This window comes from Hemiscyllium ocellatum, chromosome 4, assembly GCF_020745735.1.
Source record: "Hemiscyllium ocellatum isolate sHemOce1 chromosome 4, sHemOce1.pat.X.cur, whole genome shotgun sequence".
Classification (NCBI taxonomy): Eukaryota; Metazoa; Chordata; class Chondrichthyes; order Orectolobiformes; family Hemiscylliidae; genus Hemiscyllium; species Hemiscyllium ocellatum.
The window spans coordinates 18,618,935-18,636,485 of record NC_083404.1 but is presented as its reverse complement, the minus strand read 5'-3'; the positions used below and the strand labels follow the sequence as shown (position 1 = coordinate 18,636,485).

Here is a 17,551-nt window from a genome sequence, read left to right as displayed (position 1 = left end):
TGAAATGCGGATTCTAATTCTCTTATGAATAAAAAAAAAGCCTTTAAAATTTAGCTGATTCTGGCAGTAGTATTAGTTGTATGTAAGGCACTTCTTCATTATTTTTTAAACCTTGTTAATTCATTATTTCAGATCAAGAATTCAGCACTTTTGAATTTTAAGCAGCCACAGTTTATGTCGTTGAATATGCTGATTCTAATGTTGTAGTTCATGCACATTTATATTCCAGTTAGTGAATGTGAAACTAAATGTAATTCTTAACAATTTTATTAAACATTTTAGAAAAAAGTTAGTACAAGACGTTGCCAATTTCTCATCATTCTATGGGGATTATGAACCATTCACAAATTGTTTGATTGAAGTTAAAAGCAGACAGGTTCCCTTTTCTGAAAAACATCAGTATAGACAGTAAATACTTACAATGGGTAGTTTGGTAGCTATGCTTGGATATTTCCTAGCACTGTACCAGCTTTCCAAATCTCAGCCAAGCTATAGGGAAGAGCCTGATGGTAGTCAGGCCTGTCAGCAGATGGAGAGTTTCCATGGGGACTGCTCGCATTAACATCTGAGAGACTGGCCAAGAGTGGTAATGGTATGAAAGCAAATTGTGACCGGTGTTAGGATTAGAGGATAGAAGTAAAAAAGATGTTAATTTCATAAACAGATGCAGATTGTGTCTCCATTAAATTGCAGTGTTACTGATCATTTACTTGTATTTAAAAAAAAATTAGTAATCTTTTAAGAGCATTTTTAAATTAAAGTTTATGAAATAAATATAAAATGTAATATTTTTAGAGGGTTCTGTGAAAAACCTCACTGAATCATTCCATTTATTTAATGAAATTTTGATCCAGTAATTGTTACAGTGCTTGTGTTGTGTTAAGAAATCACAACCGTATTTCTCAATTTCAAGTGAAGTATGTTAGCAATTATAGTTGAGAAACAATGGTGTTGATTTTCATTGGCTTTGCTTGCAGTTAAATAAGTCATAATGATCTCAAGATGGGATCACCAGTTATCATGTCCCAGTTACGTGACCAGTTCTATGTTGAAAGGGGTTAACCACTGAGTGTTCAAAACATTGGCCTGTTTCAGAATGAGCTTTTTTGTCTCAGTGGAGATCAGGGTGCTATGTTGAAAATATGATTCTGATTGCCATTTTAAATCTGAATTGCTTGGAGCTTGTTTTGTGTAAGTCTCCAGATCAGTTCAACAGGCTATGGAACTGAAGAGTCTTTCCACAAATAAATATCAAATTACCTTAATTTGTAATCACTAATCCTAGAATTTAAAAAAATCTGGGCTGCTGCCCAGAATCCCACACTCACAATTATGACTGCTCTTACCCAATCCCTGCAGTTTACTTTTCTGGTAGCTGTTCCAACCCATTCTTGAAGGCCTCAATTTGGCACACTGCACCAGGAGCTGCAGCTGCCTAATTTAAAATAAATTTTACCTTCACAATTCTGGAATGTAGGGGGTCTGCTTCTGTGTTATCAGCACACCCAAAATTCTGATTCATTCCCTATTTCATACATACAAGACAGTTCATACTTTGCAAATTTCTATCACAATTATATGTTATCATTGCAGGGTGAGAATACTGTAAACAAACAGGAATGATCCATTTTTCCCTAAATGCAATATTGTACAATAGATAGATTTTTGCTGTTAAATTGATGCTAAAGATTATTTTTGTACTTTTTTTTGAAAGTAGGTTTTCAAGAATTTGAAAATATACCTAATATTTTATAGAATATCATAAGACATTTTTGCATTTGAACCAATTTACAAAAGCCACTTAGAAGTTGATGTTATCATTGTAGTAACCAAAGGAAATTGACATTGCAGGTCTTGGAAGCAACCTAGATAATACAATAAGTGGGCGAATACAATAAGTAACTAAAGAAAAAGACACCTTTTGTAAAATCTTGGATCAAAATTATATATTTTCAAAGAACTTACTGATTTTTGAAAATCCTTAAAAATCAAATGTTCTTATTAATGTCTAAAATGGACTCTATATATTAAACTTGCAGGCTGAAAAATTGTTACTTTCCATTTTATTTCAAATTGAACCATACAAAGCATTATCAGCTGCTGCTTTTGTCTGCAATATCTACATGCTATATTAATCATCCTGGAATACAAAAATATCTCCCAAAAATTTTTCGTCTGCACCTTCACATCCAAAATAAATGCAAGGAGCTCTCAGCTCTTGTATAATTTGAAGACTATCTGATCAATTGCCCCGATCAATATCCTCTCTCCCACTAACCCATCCTCGAAACATCCCTGCTGTCCTAACTGTGAACTTGTATCTTTTAAAAATTTTGCTTGTGTCTTTGCCATGTCCTCTCTAAGCTCATTTTGGCCGTCAGATCCACATCCTGTCCCCCCAAACCTATTTCCCCACTAAACTGCTAACCAACAAACTTTCCCTTCTAGTCCCTCATGTTAGCCAAAATTTTTAATGGTTCCTGTCTCAAGATGTTTTTCCTCTATCCTTCAAATCTGCCTTCCTCTCCAATAAGCTGCCAGAGGTCGTGGTAGAGGCTGGTATGATTACAAGACACCTGGATTGGTATACGAATAGAAATTCCGGCAAATGAGACTAGATTTATATTGGATGTCTGGTCAGCTTGGATGAGTTGGTCTGAAGGGTCTGTTTCTGTACTGTAAAACTCTATGAATATGGCTATGACTGTAACCCATTGATTTTAAAAAAAAAGCTGGATTCCCAATGTCCTTGAAAGTAACTGCCCCATTTCTGACCTCCCAATCCTCTCCAAATTATTATGGTGTCACCTCCTGAATCGGTATCTATTTTTTCCAATAATTCTTTGTTTGAATCCCTCCAATCAAGTATTCTACCCTGCCACGCCCTCAAACAGTCCTTATCAAAGTCACAAATGATGTCCAAGATGACTGTGATAAGCTGGAGATATAAAGGGGATACAAGAGTTTTCTGAAGAAGGAAATCAGAAGGTCAAAAAGGGGGCATGAAGTAGCCTTGGTTAAGAAGATTCTTTAGAAATTCAGAAAGATTCTTTAAGTATATTAAAGGAAAAAAGAATAACTAGAGAGGGAATAGAACTTGGGGTGGGTGGGGGGGGGGGGGAGGTAAACGACACTGTGGCTCAGTGATTTGCACTGCTGCCTCACAGCACTAGGGATTTGGGTTCGATTCCAGCTTCGGGTGACTGTCAGTGTGAAGTTTGTACTTTCTCCCAATGTCTGTGTGGGTTTCCTCCAGGTGCTCGGGTTTCCTCCCATGGTCCAAGAATGTGCGGGTTAGGTAAATTGGCCATGCTAAATTGTCCATAGTGTTCGTGGATGTGTAGGTTAGGTGCAATTATCAGGGGTAAATATAGGATAATAAGGGAGGGGAATGGGCCTCAGTGGGCTACCCTTCGGAGGGTCAGTGTGGACTTGTTAGGCCAAATGGCCTATTTCCACACTGTGGGGATTCTATGAAGCTGTCAATCTTCAAGCTATTGCAGCTTTTGACGTGGTTGATCACATCATTCTTCTTGTAACACCTTTCCAATGTCATCCATGTGCTTGACTGCACTCTCCTGGTTCCATTCTTATTTAATTGTAGTCAGAGTATCACTTGCACTGGTATCTCTTCTCACCGCTACACCTGTATTTGTCATTACCCCACAAGGATCGAAAAGGGTGGTGCAGGAAAAGCACAGCGGGTCAGGCAGCATCCGAGGGGCGGGAGAGTTGACATTTTGGGCATAAGCTCTTTGTCAGGAATGTGGAGGGGGAAAGGGACTGGGAGATAAATGTGGGCGTGAGGCTGGGGGAAGGTAGCTGAGAAGGCAATAAGTGAATGCAGGTTGGGGTATGGTGATAGTTAGGTGGAGAGGAGAGTTGGCAAGGAAGATGGACATGGCAAGTTGGAGGGTTGGATCTGGGATGAGGTGGGAAACTAGTGAAGTTGATGTTGATGCTGTGTGTTTGAAGAGTCCCGAAGTGGAAGATGAGGTGCTATTCCTCCAGTTGTCAGGTGGCTTAGATTTGGCGGTGGAGGAGGCCCTGGACTTGAATGTCCCTGGGGGAGTAGGGAGGGGATTTGAAGTGGTTGGCTGTAGGGCAGTGGGATTGTTTGGTGCATGTGTCCTAGAGAGGTTTCCTGAAACACTCTGAGAGTTGACGTCCTGTCTCCCCGAAGATTCTTGTGGGTTAGCAATCATTGGTTCCTTACTATTTCTCACTTAAAACATTTGAAAAATTTGAAATTGAAAGCATGGAGGAGGACTGTATGGAACTCCAAAAGGACCTAGACAAGTTTGTAGAGTGGGCGGATAGGTGGCAGATGAGGTTCAATGCAGAGGAGTGTGAAGTAATGCACTTTGATCAGCAGAATATTGAAAAACAATATAAATTAGGGGGTACAGTTCTGAAGGGAGGGGGGTGTGGAACAGAGGGACATAGATATATGCATGCACAGACCTGGAAGGTGGCAGGACAGGTGGAGAGAACAGTTGACAAAGCATACAGTTCTCTCAGCTTTATAAATATGGGCACAGTTTATAAGAGTGAGGAGATGCCATTTGCTTATACAAGACACTTGTTAGACCTCAGCTGAATACGTTGAAGACAGTGCTAATGGGGTTTCCAAAAAAATGATTCCAGCAATGACAAATTTCAGTTGTGAGAATAGAAGGAAGCAATTGGGACAGTTCTCCTTGAAGAGATGGTGGCTGAGGAGAGACTTATTAGAGGTTTTCAAAATTATGAGTGGGCTGGGTAGTATCAATAGGGAGAAGTTGTTCCATTTGTGAAAGTAAAAAGAATAGATTAAAGTGATGCGTAAGTGAAGCATGGGTGATGCTTCATACATGAAGTAGTTACGGTATGGAATACACTGCCTGGCACTAGGTAATAGTACCAGTGCAGGAACTATGGGCCAGAAGGCCTTCTTCTTCACTGTAACAATTCTGAGAAACACAAAGCATTAGTTCGCACATACATTGACAACACCCAGTTCAGCTTCCTCTCCACCTCCTTTAAATCCACCTCTATTGCTAAATTGTCACACTACTTATTGAACATTCCTTCAGTATTGGGTGAGCTAGGATATTTCCAATTAAATATTCAAAAGACTGAAGCTATTGTTTTGAATCCTGATCCAATCTGTTTTCTACCAAGTTATGATTCTATCCCTTTACAGTGGCAGCAATCTGAAATTAAAACAGCCTGTTTGGTGTCCTCTTGCTGTCACATTTAACTGCAAAATGACCTTCAGATAGCATATGTTTGTCATTGCTTTGATAACTTATTTCCACCTTTTGTCACATTGCCCAACTTCACAATTGTCTTTAATAAATGAATGAGCAGGAAATAAACTAATTATCACTGGAATTGACAGCTGCAGTGCATTCCTGGGTGACCTCTCACAGTCTACTGTCGAAACTTGAGGTCACTCCAAAACTCTGCTGTCTGTAGTTTAAATCATACTCCCCTTGCTTCACAGTGGCTTCTGGTCAAGCAACCTTTTGATTTTAAAGTTCTCATCCTTCTTTTCAGATCCCTGAATGTTCTCCTATCCCCCCCATCTGCCCCAGCCCCCAAACCTTTTATAATATCTGTTCTAATAATTCTATACACTTGAGTATCCTCATTTATCACAAGTTTATCATTGGTGCTTCAGCCTTTAGATCCTACAATTCAAGCTTTAGAATCCCTCCTTCTGCCTCTCTACTTGGCTTTCCTCTTTAAGTGCACTCCTTACGCCTTTAAAACCTATTGCTTGAGAACACTTTTGGTTAACTAGCCTAATATTTTCTTTTGTGGCTAGCTGTCACTTTTTGTATTGTAACATTTCTGTAAAGTGCCTCAGAACATTTTACATTTAAAGCCTAGTACGTATGTTGTTCTTTCTTTACATGTGCTTTTAGGTCTCTTATGCTATTTTCTATAAAGGTATTAGACTCTTGTGTATTGTGCAAGGACATAAAGATTTCTGTGCAGAGAGATTGGATGTGTCTTTGAACATCTAAATAACCCTTTATCTGTCCTTCTAACAGTGATGAGGAAAGCTTGAGTAAATCTTAATAGTTTTACATCCTAAATTTCAAAATTCTCATTCTTGTTTGCAAATCAGTCCATGGCTTCTAACTCTAACCTCCTGTAACCCTATAACCTTCAGATAATTTGCACTCCAATTTGGAATTCTTGAGTGTCCTTATTTGCAAAGCACAGCAACCATTGCCAGTTGTGCGTTCAACTGCCAAAGCCCTAACCTAAATATTACCACTTCTCTAACTTTCTTTCCTCCTTTTGAACCCTCCTTAAGATCTATACTGCTTTAACTGAAATTTTGGTTGTCTGCCTAATGTTACTTGATGTGGCTCACTGTCACATTTTGTTTGATAATGCTTCTGTATAAGAATCTGGAACATTTTACTATGTTAAAGATCCTATTTAAGTAAAAGTTGTTGTTGTGAATCACTTATGTCATGGTGCCAGCTCATTTTACTACTGAAGAAATCAGATTCCCCGAATGAAATCAGGCTTGATAAGTTATTTTATTTGACATGGTGTTCACTCACTGAAATTTAGGTGTACAATGCTGCAGGTTTTATTCACCAATAAAACAGAAGTTATAACAGCCCTTTCATAATCTTTCTAGAATCTTCCTTAAGAAAAAGACTCCCAACCTGTTAAACTTTTCCTGATTTGATATTTTCCACAAATTGTAGTTCCAGTTCCCAAGTCCAAACTGCTTATGTAAATTCTGAGTAATGGTGGCATTAATCAATAAGAAAGAACACTTTCCACCTTTTGCGAGTTTGCTTAACTACATTTTAACTCCTACCATAGGTTTTCTGTTGTGTAGCTAGCTTACTTGTTATTCATTATTCTGTTTCCTGTCTTCTGATTCTACACGTTTTGGCCTTACTCACATGACTTGATCACCATTGGGCTGTCTGACCATCCTTACCTGGTTTGGCTTATATGTGACTCCAGTCCCACACCAATGTGGTTGCTACATAAATGCCCTTTGATAAAATACCACTTAGTGGACAATTGCAAAGGCCTTTTGAGAATTCAAATGTATTATGCCTACAAAATTACAATTGTCTACTGTTTTCAAAGAAGGTTGGCCACACATGTTTTACTAACTACTCTGTAATACATTTTCAGTTTCAAGAATTTTTTTCTATAACATCTTTGAGTAAAGGAATCTTGTGTACCACAAAGAGTAAGCTAATTTGTCTTTAGTTCCTTGGTCTTATTCTATCTCTGTTTTCAAATGCAGAAGGGTAATAACATTAAATCTCTACCCATTTTCTGGCAAGTTTTACTTTTCTAGTGTGCATTTATAGATACATAATAATAATGTTTTTATTATCTGTTTCCCAGCTTCTAGTTTGCATTCAATTTGTTTCTTTCAACAAATTATTTCCCCTTCATACTTCATGTTTTTATGTTTTTTTTTATATCTTTCTGATATATTCTAACACCATATCCATCATGCTAGTCTCTCTGGTTACCAGGAACAATAGCATAGTGCTTACTTTACTGAACTAGTCCTTGACTAATTATTCAGAAATAATAAGTCTGGAAACCAATAAGGAAGCTTCAAATTCAGTTGAATAAATCTCCAATAAAAAGCAGTAGTATCTATAATATGATTACAAGACTAAAGGATTGTTGTAAATCCTTTTCTGGTTGTCTTCCTTTGGAATATAAAATCATGCTTAACTGTCTGGCATAAATTTGACTCCATACCCACAACAGTAGCCTCGTAAGACACTCAGTTATATGAATAGCCATGAATAAATGCAATAAAAATAAAACTGGATGAATTATCTACCATTAATCTAGCCATCAAACAAGGCAAACACATATTCAACATGGATGATTTTCAAAAAGCCTCTTTCATGAATATCTAGGGGATTGTGCCAAAATTGGGGCAGTTGTCCCACAGACTAATCAAACAGTAGTCTGGCATTGTCATACCCACAAAATCATGGTTTTAAGACAATATCCCAGACACCTCCATCAACACGCCGTCTACATCTCTCTAAAGTCAGAGCCACCAGAGGCGATTGAACATTGGGAGGAATTGGCCCCGGAATTCTTCAACATTAACTTTGGATCTCATGAAGTCTAATGTCACCAGATTAAACTGCCTGCTTCATAACACCTATCACCCTCTTTCAGCTGCTGAATTTGTACTTCCCTATGTTAGACCCTGCTTGGAAGAAGCACTGAGGATAGCTAAAGCACATACTCTAAATAAGTCTTCAGTTTCCAGCTCCAAGAATGTCTCAGTAGCATCTTGCCATTGATTGGGCTGGCAAGCAGTTCTGAGGAACATAGCTGCCAGATATAGCTTGCAGCAGGTGGTGAGAGAAACAACACAAGGGAAAAACATATTTGACCTCCTCCTTTCCAATCTATTTTTCTCAAAATGCACCAATCCATGGCCTGTATTATCAAGAGTTACCAAGTTACATTTTCACAATAAGGATACAATTACAGACCAAGGACAGATGGTAGCTTTTTGACTAACTGTAACAAGATCCGAAGACGTGTTTAACCCTGAATGCTATTACTTTCAGTAATACATATGACAAATTCTGATATGTTGAAATTTAAAAATAAACATTTATTTTCTCAATAGCCAAAATGTAATCACGACAGCTTGCACTTATACGCGACTCACATACAAGTAAGAAAAATTATTGCAAAAGGTGAACATATTTTAGAGTGTACAATTGGTTCTCAAGATGGTAGCTGTAAGTGCCCTATTAATTTCCTCTCCTTTTACTGAAGGGGGATTAGTAGTTTTTTGGTGATGAATGTAGAGTAGCTTCGTCCATGCAATGGGAGCTTTCTGGCTTTGCTCCAGCCAAAGTTGTAGTTGTGCCACCATAGTGAAGATATAAGCAATAAAAATGTTAAAAATGCCCAACTTTGTTCCTTTGGTAAATTCCTGAGTAGAATTATTCCTTTTCAGAACAGAATATTTTTTTCTGGATTGCTAAGTGCCACTTGATAAGGTGTTTCTTATCCTAAATTGGTTTTTGGTAAGTGAACCCTGTATCCATTCCCATTGCCCACACAATGAGTTCTGATGGCTTTAGCATGCACATAAAATGATTTGTTTCTCAGCTATTAGCATCTCATTGTGAATGAATTTTCTTCACACACATTTTGTGGAGTTCCAATTTGCAGATACAATGCCTATCTGATTCTGGATTTTGTATTTCTGTTTTTATTAACATTTAAAGTCTAATGTTAACTCCACACGCTAGAATTCTAATGTCTTTCTTCAAATGCAATCCAAAAAAAAGTATATATTCTAATATCCAGATCATTCAAAACATCTACTTACAGCCTCTGACAGTTTCATATATTTGCAGACAAGGCAAAGTGGGATGTCACTCCTCCACCAGTAAAGTTGAGTCCATTTCCATTGTGTTTTTTTAAAGTACTGTGGATTTTCTTTCCAAAAATTCACAGTCATAACTATGTAGGCATAAAAATGCCTTCCATCATGTTGTTTAGCACTAACTTCATGCTAAATGGGATAGATTCAGGACAAGTCAAAATTGGATATCTCTGAAATGCTATTTTGGATTGATAGCAGTCAAATGTGTTCAACCATGATCTGTGACCCTATGGTCCAGCTTATCCCTCTCGCTATCATTGGAGGGTCCCAAGGTGGAAGATGAGGCATTCTTCCTCCAGGTGTCGAATGACTAGGACTTGGTGGTGGAGGTGGCCCAGGACTTGCATGTCCTTGGCTCTCCAATCTACCACTATCACCTCCACCACCCTCCCCACACCTGCATCTACCTATTGCTTTCGAGCTACCCTCCCCTAGCCCCAAACCCCTCCTATTAATCTCTCAGCCCCCTTTCCACGCCCACATTTCTGATGAAGGGCTTATGCCCGAAACGTTGACTGTCCTGTTCCTCGGATGCTGCCTGACCTGCTGTGCTTTTCCAGCATCACGCTTTTGGACTCCGGTATGTCATGTCCACAAAAGCAAGACAAATCCAATATAGAGCCAATTAAGCCCATCAGTCTAATCTTAATCATCAGCATTATTGATATAATCAACAAGGCAATCAGCAACAGTTATTCTCAAATAACGTGCCTCGCTAATGCCCAGATCAACTTGGCTGCCTGTCTAATTATAGTTATTTTTAATCAACCTGTTTAGATATGTAATGAGACCTCTGGAGCAGATGGAACTTGAATCTAGCTCTTCTGGCTCAGAGCTAGGAATACAGTCACCACATCACAAGAACCCTCTCATCTCCATATAGACTGGGTTCAAACATGGGAACCAAGTTTATCTGGTCCACACCCCTGCCCCACTCTTTCCAAAAATATATAATCTAGGCCTGATGGTGAAAGCAGCGAGTTTGAACATTATGCAATCATCAGCATGGTAGATGATACTTTGCTCAGTACCATTCAAAACCCTTGGGTACTGAAGTATGTGTTCCTGCCTGCAGCGAGACCTGGGTGATATACTAACATAGACCAAGGATTAGTGACCTTACTGTCACATAAGTGCCAGTCAAACACCATCTCTAGAAGAAACCATCTAACCATTCTCCCTTCAATTCCATTCATAGAAACCACACTAATAATATATTGGGGAAGTCAGCATTGTCCTCAAACTTTACAATTTAGCCTTTTAATCACCATAACTGCATTAGCAGGACAAAAGCAGTAGTGGTAAGTGACATGCATAACTCCCCAAAGCTTTTCCACCATATCTATTCTATTCCACTTTCAGGGAGGCAATAGTATCCTCTTCGCATTTTTTGGATTAGTACAGTTCCTGCAACAGTCAAGAGACTTTACAACTATCCAAAACAAGCCAGTCAGTTTTATTGGCAACTTTCACATTTACTCCCGTAACCATAGGTATACTTTAACTGCAGTATGCATCATTTCTAAGATACACCGCTTGCAAAGGCTTCCTTGACAGCAACTTGCAAACTTGCAACTTCCACCACTGACACAGAGAAGAATAAACTCATATGGGGACATAACCAACTGGAAGCTTTTCAATTAAGTCATATGTCAATTTGTTATTGAAATTATATTGCCATTCCTTCATTGTCACCGGGTGAAAACCTTGGAATATGCTGTTGGAAATACCTAAATTATGTAACTAATTCACAAAGTTGTCCTAGCACCAATTTTTCAAGGGTAATTAGGTATGGGCAATATTGCTGGACTCACCAGTGACTTTCATACACCATGAATACATAATGACAAATAGAGAGGCAGATTAATTATTTACTATTTATGCTCATTACCTCGCTGTTGGTCTGTGGCATAGTAGGTTATCGCACCTCAAGTGTACGTTCAAATCTGTTTTAAATATGTTTGGGATTACAGGCAGTTCTTCGAAAACATTGTAGTTGTATTCCTGTGCAACCCCGCACTATACAGAAGTTGTGCAACACAAACAACACTTGAAGTGTTACCGATTTAATCGCATTATAACCAACACACACTTTAAAAGTTTGTGTTTTAGAAATAGCGTTCCCTATTCACCCAATCACATTATAGCCAATAACACATCTTTCATTAATCCCAGCACCTGTATTTCCTCCTGTAATCCACCTACCAATTATCTGCAAATTGAAAGAAGTGCTTTTGGTCTTTCTAGCCTTCCCACCCCCAACCATAATTTTATATGCTGTAATTACGTCTCTCTTTGTTACTTTTGTCCTAAAGAAAATAGCCTCATCCTACCTTATAGGCCCTCATTTTCTCTTTTCAGAACTAATATGTTACTGCACTCTCCTTAGCTCTTCATCACATGTCTCCACTGATCTGACACTGTGTTACCCTCAAATGGCTGTTTCCAGTCTCCTTATTTTCAAATCGCAAATCAGTTTAGTAAAATTGACATAGCCGCAGTTTAAAACTTTTCCTCTGGATTTGTCTTCATCTTTTTCCATATTTATTCAAATCTAACTGATTTATGATTACTCCCTCTAAATTGTTCTCCCACTGGTACCTGTTCCACCTGTGCAGATTCATTTTCTAAAACTTTGTCCAGAGATGCTCCTTCTCCAACTGTGGCTTCCTGCTTAGGCCATCTAGTTAAAAGTACAATTCCTTCTCTATGCCATTCAGAAATGTAACCTGGAAAGAACAGTGTTGCTGGCTTCGAATGTATCCATGCTACCTTCTCGTAGAGTAGATTAAAATCTGAAAAGTAATGCTCAGTGAGTTTAGGGTGGACCGTTACGCCAGCAACCAGTGGGAACTCGTGTAAGGTAGTCCAAATTTACTCAATACTGATTTTATCATCATCCAACTTAACCAACTTAAGAGAAATTCAACTTTTGTGTCAGAGGTGAATTGGCAGTGCGTTAACCACAGTGTCACCTCGTGATTCGCAAAATGTACTGTTTATCTTTATAATAAACATTCCGGATAGATGTTTTTATTAAGACTGTTTAAATTGGGAGAGGACATACTACAATTTAAATAAAATAAACAAATCTAATAAGTACTTCGTAGAGAAATCTTAGCCTAAATAAGAATTGTTGAAAATGTTTAACTAAATGACTGGTAAATAACAACTATATAGAACTGTATAATGCAAACAGTGATAATACTGGTTAAATGCATGCCGGCTGAATGATTTCAAACCTAATATTTATATGAAATTGTGTATGTTAGACTCAATTATTCACATTTGAATAATTTGAATAATGGCATAGAAGATCATATATTCAGATTTGATGATGACACACAGTGAGGTGGCATCGTAGACACTGTAGATTATTGCATAAAATTACAAAGGGATATTGATAATTCCAGGTGAATGGGCAAAACTGTGGCGGATGGAGTACAGTGTTCGAAAGAGTGAGGTTATCCATTTTGGACCGAGAAAGGATAGATCAGGATAATTTCTAGATGTCTTGAGATGTAGGGTTCAGGTGCATAATTCGTTAATATACCATGAACAAGTCCAGAAAATAACCAAGAAGGCTAATGGAATGCTGGGCTGAAAATGTGTTGCTGGTTAAAGCACAGCAGGTTAGGCAGCACCCAAGGAACAGGAAATTCGACGTTTCGGGCCAGAGCCTCCTGATGAAGGGCTCTGGCCCGAAACGTCGAATTTCCTGTTCCTTGGATGCTGCCTAACCTGCTGTGCTTTAACCAGCAACACATTTTCAGCTCTGATCTCCAGCATCTGCAGACCTCACTTTTTACTAATGGAATGCTGGTCCTTATATAGCGGACTGGCATATAAGGATGCAAAAGTTACACTGCAGCTATGCAAACCCTTGGTTAGACCCCACTTGGAGTACTGAGCTGAAAAATGTGTTGCTGGAAAAGCGCAGCAAGTCAAGCAGGAGAAATCGACGTTTCGGGCATAAGCCCTTCTTCAGGCTTATGCCCGAAACGTCGATTCTCCTGCTCCTCGTATGCTGCCTGACCTGCTGTGCTTTTCCATCAACACATTTTTCAGCTCTGATTTCCAGCATCTGTAGTCCTCACTTTCTCCCACTTGGAATTCTGTGAACACCACACCTGAGGAAGGATATATTAGCCTTGAAAGGAATGCAACTTAGATTTACAAAAATGATACTGGACTTCAGGGGCTAAGTTATGAGGTGAGGTTATACAAATTTCTCTAGAATTTAGAAGGTTATGGGGTAATTTCATCTAAGTCTTCAAGATATTGACAGGAAAAGATTAGGAGAAACTATCTTTACTGGTTGAGGATTCTAGAACTATGGAGCATAGTTTGAAAATTAAGACCAGACTATTCAGGAGAGATGTTAGGAAGCACTCGACATACAAACAGTGGTGGAGATTTGGAACTCTCTTCCACAAATGTCGGTTGATACTGAATGAGTTGTTAATTTTAAATACGAGGTAAATTTTTATTTGTTAAGCAAAGGTATTAAAGGGATATCGGTCAAAGGAACGTGGAGTAAGGCCACAGATCAGCCATGATTCGTTAATGATGGATCAGGCTCAAAGGACTGAATGGCTTATTCTAGTTCTTATGAAACAGAAGAGAAATTAAGTATGTTGAACAATCCTTACTCTGTTAGCCGATTTCTCCATAAAATGCTGATACCTAATAACTTGACTGTGCTGCACATATCTTCTGAAAACTAGGAGTGAACAAGGTAATGGAAGCAGTGGGGCTTGATGCAAATGCCTCATTTTATAACTTCTCACGTATTCTTTTTGTAAGATACAGGATATTCAAATAAGGATGTAAGTCTACAATTTATATATAATTTTTAACTACTTTGGAATTTTATTTGCTAAAGGTTTGTAACACAGAAGAAGTTTATTGTTTCGACAATCGCTATTTACTACTTAATGTGACCTGAAGTAACAAAGTTATCGAAATATTTTGATTATCTACTTTTAAAAATAAAAATATATAAGCATGTTGCCTGTGCTCAATTGTGTAAGCTGTCTATCTACAAATATGATATTTAATGCACTTGAAGTCAAAATTTTAAAATACTTTGACTTTCTGGAGTGTTTTCAGGTACAGTTGAAGCCATTTTCTGCTATAAGTGATGGACTTATGATGTTTCTGCTTAATTACTAATCATGAACTCCCATTCCCAACAACTAAGTAAATTGTCACTAATTTAATTAAGATCATCTTGTCTTTTCCAATTACTGAAAAATTCCCTCAAATTCTGACAACTGACTGAATTTTCCCAATGTTCATGAAGTGATGGTAAATGCTGCACAAGCTGTCCAAATACTGTGTGCATCAGTCACTGCTTGGATGAAGAGTCATCTAGACTCGAAACGTTAGCTTGCTGTCTCTCATTGGATGCCGTCTGACTGGCTGTAATCTCCAGCATTTGTTGTTTTCAGTTCAGATTCCAGTATCTGCAGTAATTTGCTCCTGCATCAGTCACTGTTGGTTATTGGAAATTCCTTTGAACTGGTTGCAGTAAGTGAAATTCCAATTTACCAACCATGAATCAGATACATAGATAAAAACTTCTAAGTAATTAGATATGTTGTTTCATCTTTTCTCATTTCTTGTTTCTTCTTCTGCTTTTCTTTTTCAGACATAGCTGATAAGTGGATTTATCATGATTGCAACTGGAGGGCTTCTTCGTATTTCAGCCAGAAGACAAGATTCCTTTCGATCACGTAATCGTGTTAGTAAACGCAAAAAGAAAGCAAAAAAGAAATGCAAGAGTGATGTAGTAGTGGTTAAAGGCAAACTGAAGCTGTTCTCCATTTCTGGACTGATTGCTGCTTTTGGAATCCTAGTACTATTAGTGGGAATAGCAATGACAGTGATGGGCTACTGGCCTAAAGGCACTGACATTTTTGAAACTATTAAGGTCCAGTCTAACAATACTACCAATAGCACCGTTTTAGAGATGACAACACTGGAGATTATTTCTAAATTTTTAGCAAGCTATTTGCATTCTGAGAAACTGAAGGTTTTAGGACCCCTCATAATGGGAATCGGTATTTTTTTGTTCATCTGTGCCAATACAGTTCTTCACGAAAATAGAGACAAGAAAACCAAAATAATTAATATACGAGACATCTATTCTACAGTTATAGATGTACACAATTTGAGGACAAAAGATTGTGGGCCACTTAATGGTTTTGTCAACTATGTACAATCTAAAAGCATGGATAATCTCAAATCTCCTGATTCTTTCTGTGCAGCAATGTTGGCCAAAAGTACTTTGCGGACACCTATTGGTAATGCTGTAAAGCCTATAGATCCAAAAGAAAATGTTGGTAAAAAGAACTGCGATTTTGTAGCAAACTTGCAGCAACAAATCCCCAAAGATAGAAAGACATTCTCTGATACTGTGTACAGTATTTGCAGAGACCAAATCAGAGTAAATGATAGAACCCAAATGCCCCAAATGTGTGGGACTAAGTCAATTGTTACTTCTTCCATTAGTGCATTCACACTGCCCATCATCAAACTGAACAACTGTGTCCTGGAAGAGGGAGCAGCCAGACATGGAAGCAATGAGAATGAAGCACAAATTTCAGAAAAATGTAAGGAAACTCAACAAGCATTTGAACATTTTGCTTCTGATCAAATGGGAAGTGTTGAATCCATTTCAGAGGATATAACCATAGGAAGTGATCACCTTGGAGATGATAACCAGGACATAGATGCAGAAGCTTCAAATACCTCTTGGTTAAATGATAACCAGTTGGTATCCAGCAAAAATTCCCAAAAACCCTCTTCCCAAGTTTCCCAGGTTTCTCCTGTTCCATTCCAGAGAACAGAATCCAGTCTTTCTCTCCATGCTTTGTCAGTTCATTCTAAACATATGAATCTTGATGACTGTCCTTCCACATCCACAAGAGAGGATGAGGAGAAAGATCCAAACTGCACACATTTAGATTGCAGCAACAGTAAGGGCTACATAACGTTCAGTAATGAGGACTCTTTTCACTCTACTCCTGTGCTACCAGAAGCCATAGCTATAACTGGTGATTGTACAGAGAATCTTCACAGCGATATCATACAAGAAAGTACAATATCAAGCAATGAACAAAAGGTGGACAAACCTCAAAGATCTGTGCAAAGACAGTACACAAAGAGAGAGAAATTGCTCATGATTTCTGGTTCCCACAGTAGTCTTAGGATGGACAATGTTGAAATTGATAGTAATTAGTAATCATACACTATAATATAATCATATATAGTTGGGTTCAGAGACTCAAAAGTGCAGTAAAAGCTATGACAGATGACAATAATATGTTGCTTTTCTGTAATTATTGATGATTACTGAATGTCAGTCAGGCTCCACAGACTTCTAGAATATTGTTGTGGAACTAATTATCCAATTTCTTTAGTTGCTTCCAAACGTAAATGCATCAGCTACTGGGTGTTCATCTTGGTTAAACACCAGTTTAAAAATTTTAATATGATCAGTTATTTGTTAACAGCTTGTGAAAATTAAATATTCAGACATTCTAGGTTTGTAAGGTTACAGTTTGGAACCATCAAAATAAGCCGATTAATATACTGAATTCAATATTCCTATAAATCAAAGGATGTATAGATATCTTGTATAAGCACATAATGCACTAAAACACACAAATGTGATATTGAGAAGTGTCCAGTGTATCATTTCATAATTAAATGAAAGAAATAATTTGCATACGTGGTCACTAATAGAGATCTAATTAAATAATAATTATTTCTGTAATCCTGGATTCTGTATTATACCTCATGAGCTGTGTTTTCTAAATTGTTACTTAATATTCTAGAATTGCATTGTTTTCTCACTTGAGTTTCCCTCCAGAGCAACCTTCATGCATTTTTATCATCACAGTTGTCTGTTTTTCCAAAGGATTTATCTTAAATTCAGGTAAGTGTCTGAATCCTATGCCTCATTATATACATTTGACTTCATAGCTTGTGTTACTGCAGTCAGTTTATGTAAGGAAAAATGAAATTTTTAAAAATGTTCATTAAGTGCACTTTTATAAACGAAGTGTAATAAGGTCATCATGTATTTCCCTGGAGTTAAGTTGAAATATATTATTTACGAATGAA

At 37.8% G+C, this 17,551-nt stretch overlaps 1 protein-coding gene across 2 annotated transcripts in view; it reads left to right on the top strand.

The window, feature by feature from the left end:
* The window catches only part of LOC132815314 (transmembrane protein 200A-like), a 46,902-nt gene extending 29,844 nt beyond the window's left edge, over positions 1-17,058 (top strand). For both annotated transcript variants that reach the window (XM_060824165.1, XM_060824164.1), the window contains one exon: positions 15,072-17,058. In XM_060824165.1, the coding sequence (XP_060680148.1) occupies positions 15,096-16,664 (1,569 nt within the window). In that variant the 5' untranslated portion in view covers positions 15,072-15,095 and the 3' untranslated portion in view covers positions 16,665-17,058. The remainder of the gene's footprint in view (positions 1-15,071) is intronic.
* The last annotated feature ends 493 nt before the right edge of the window (positions 17,059-17,551 follow it).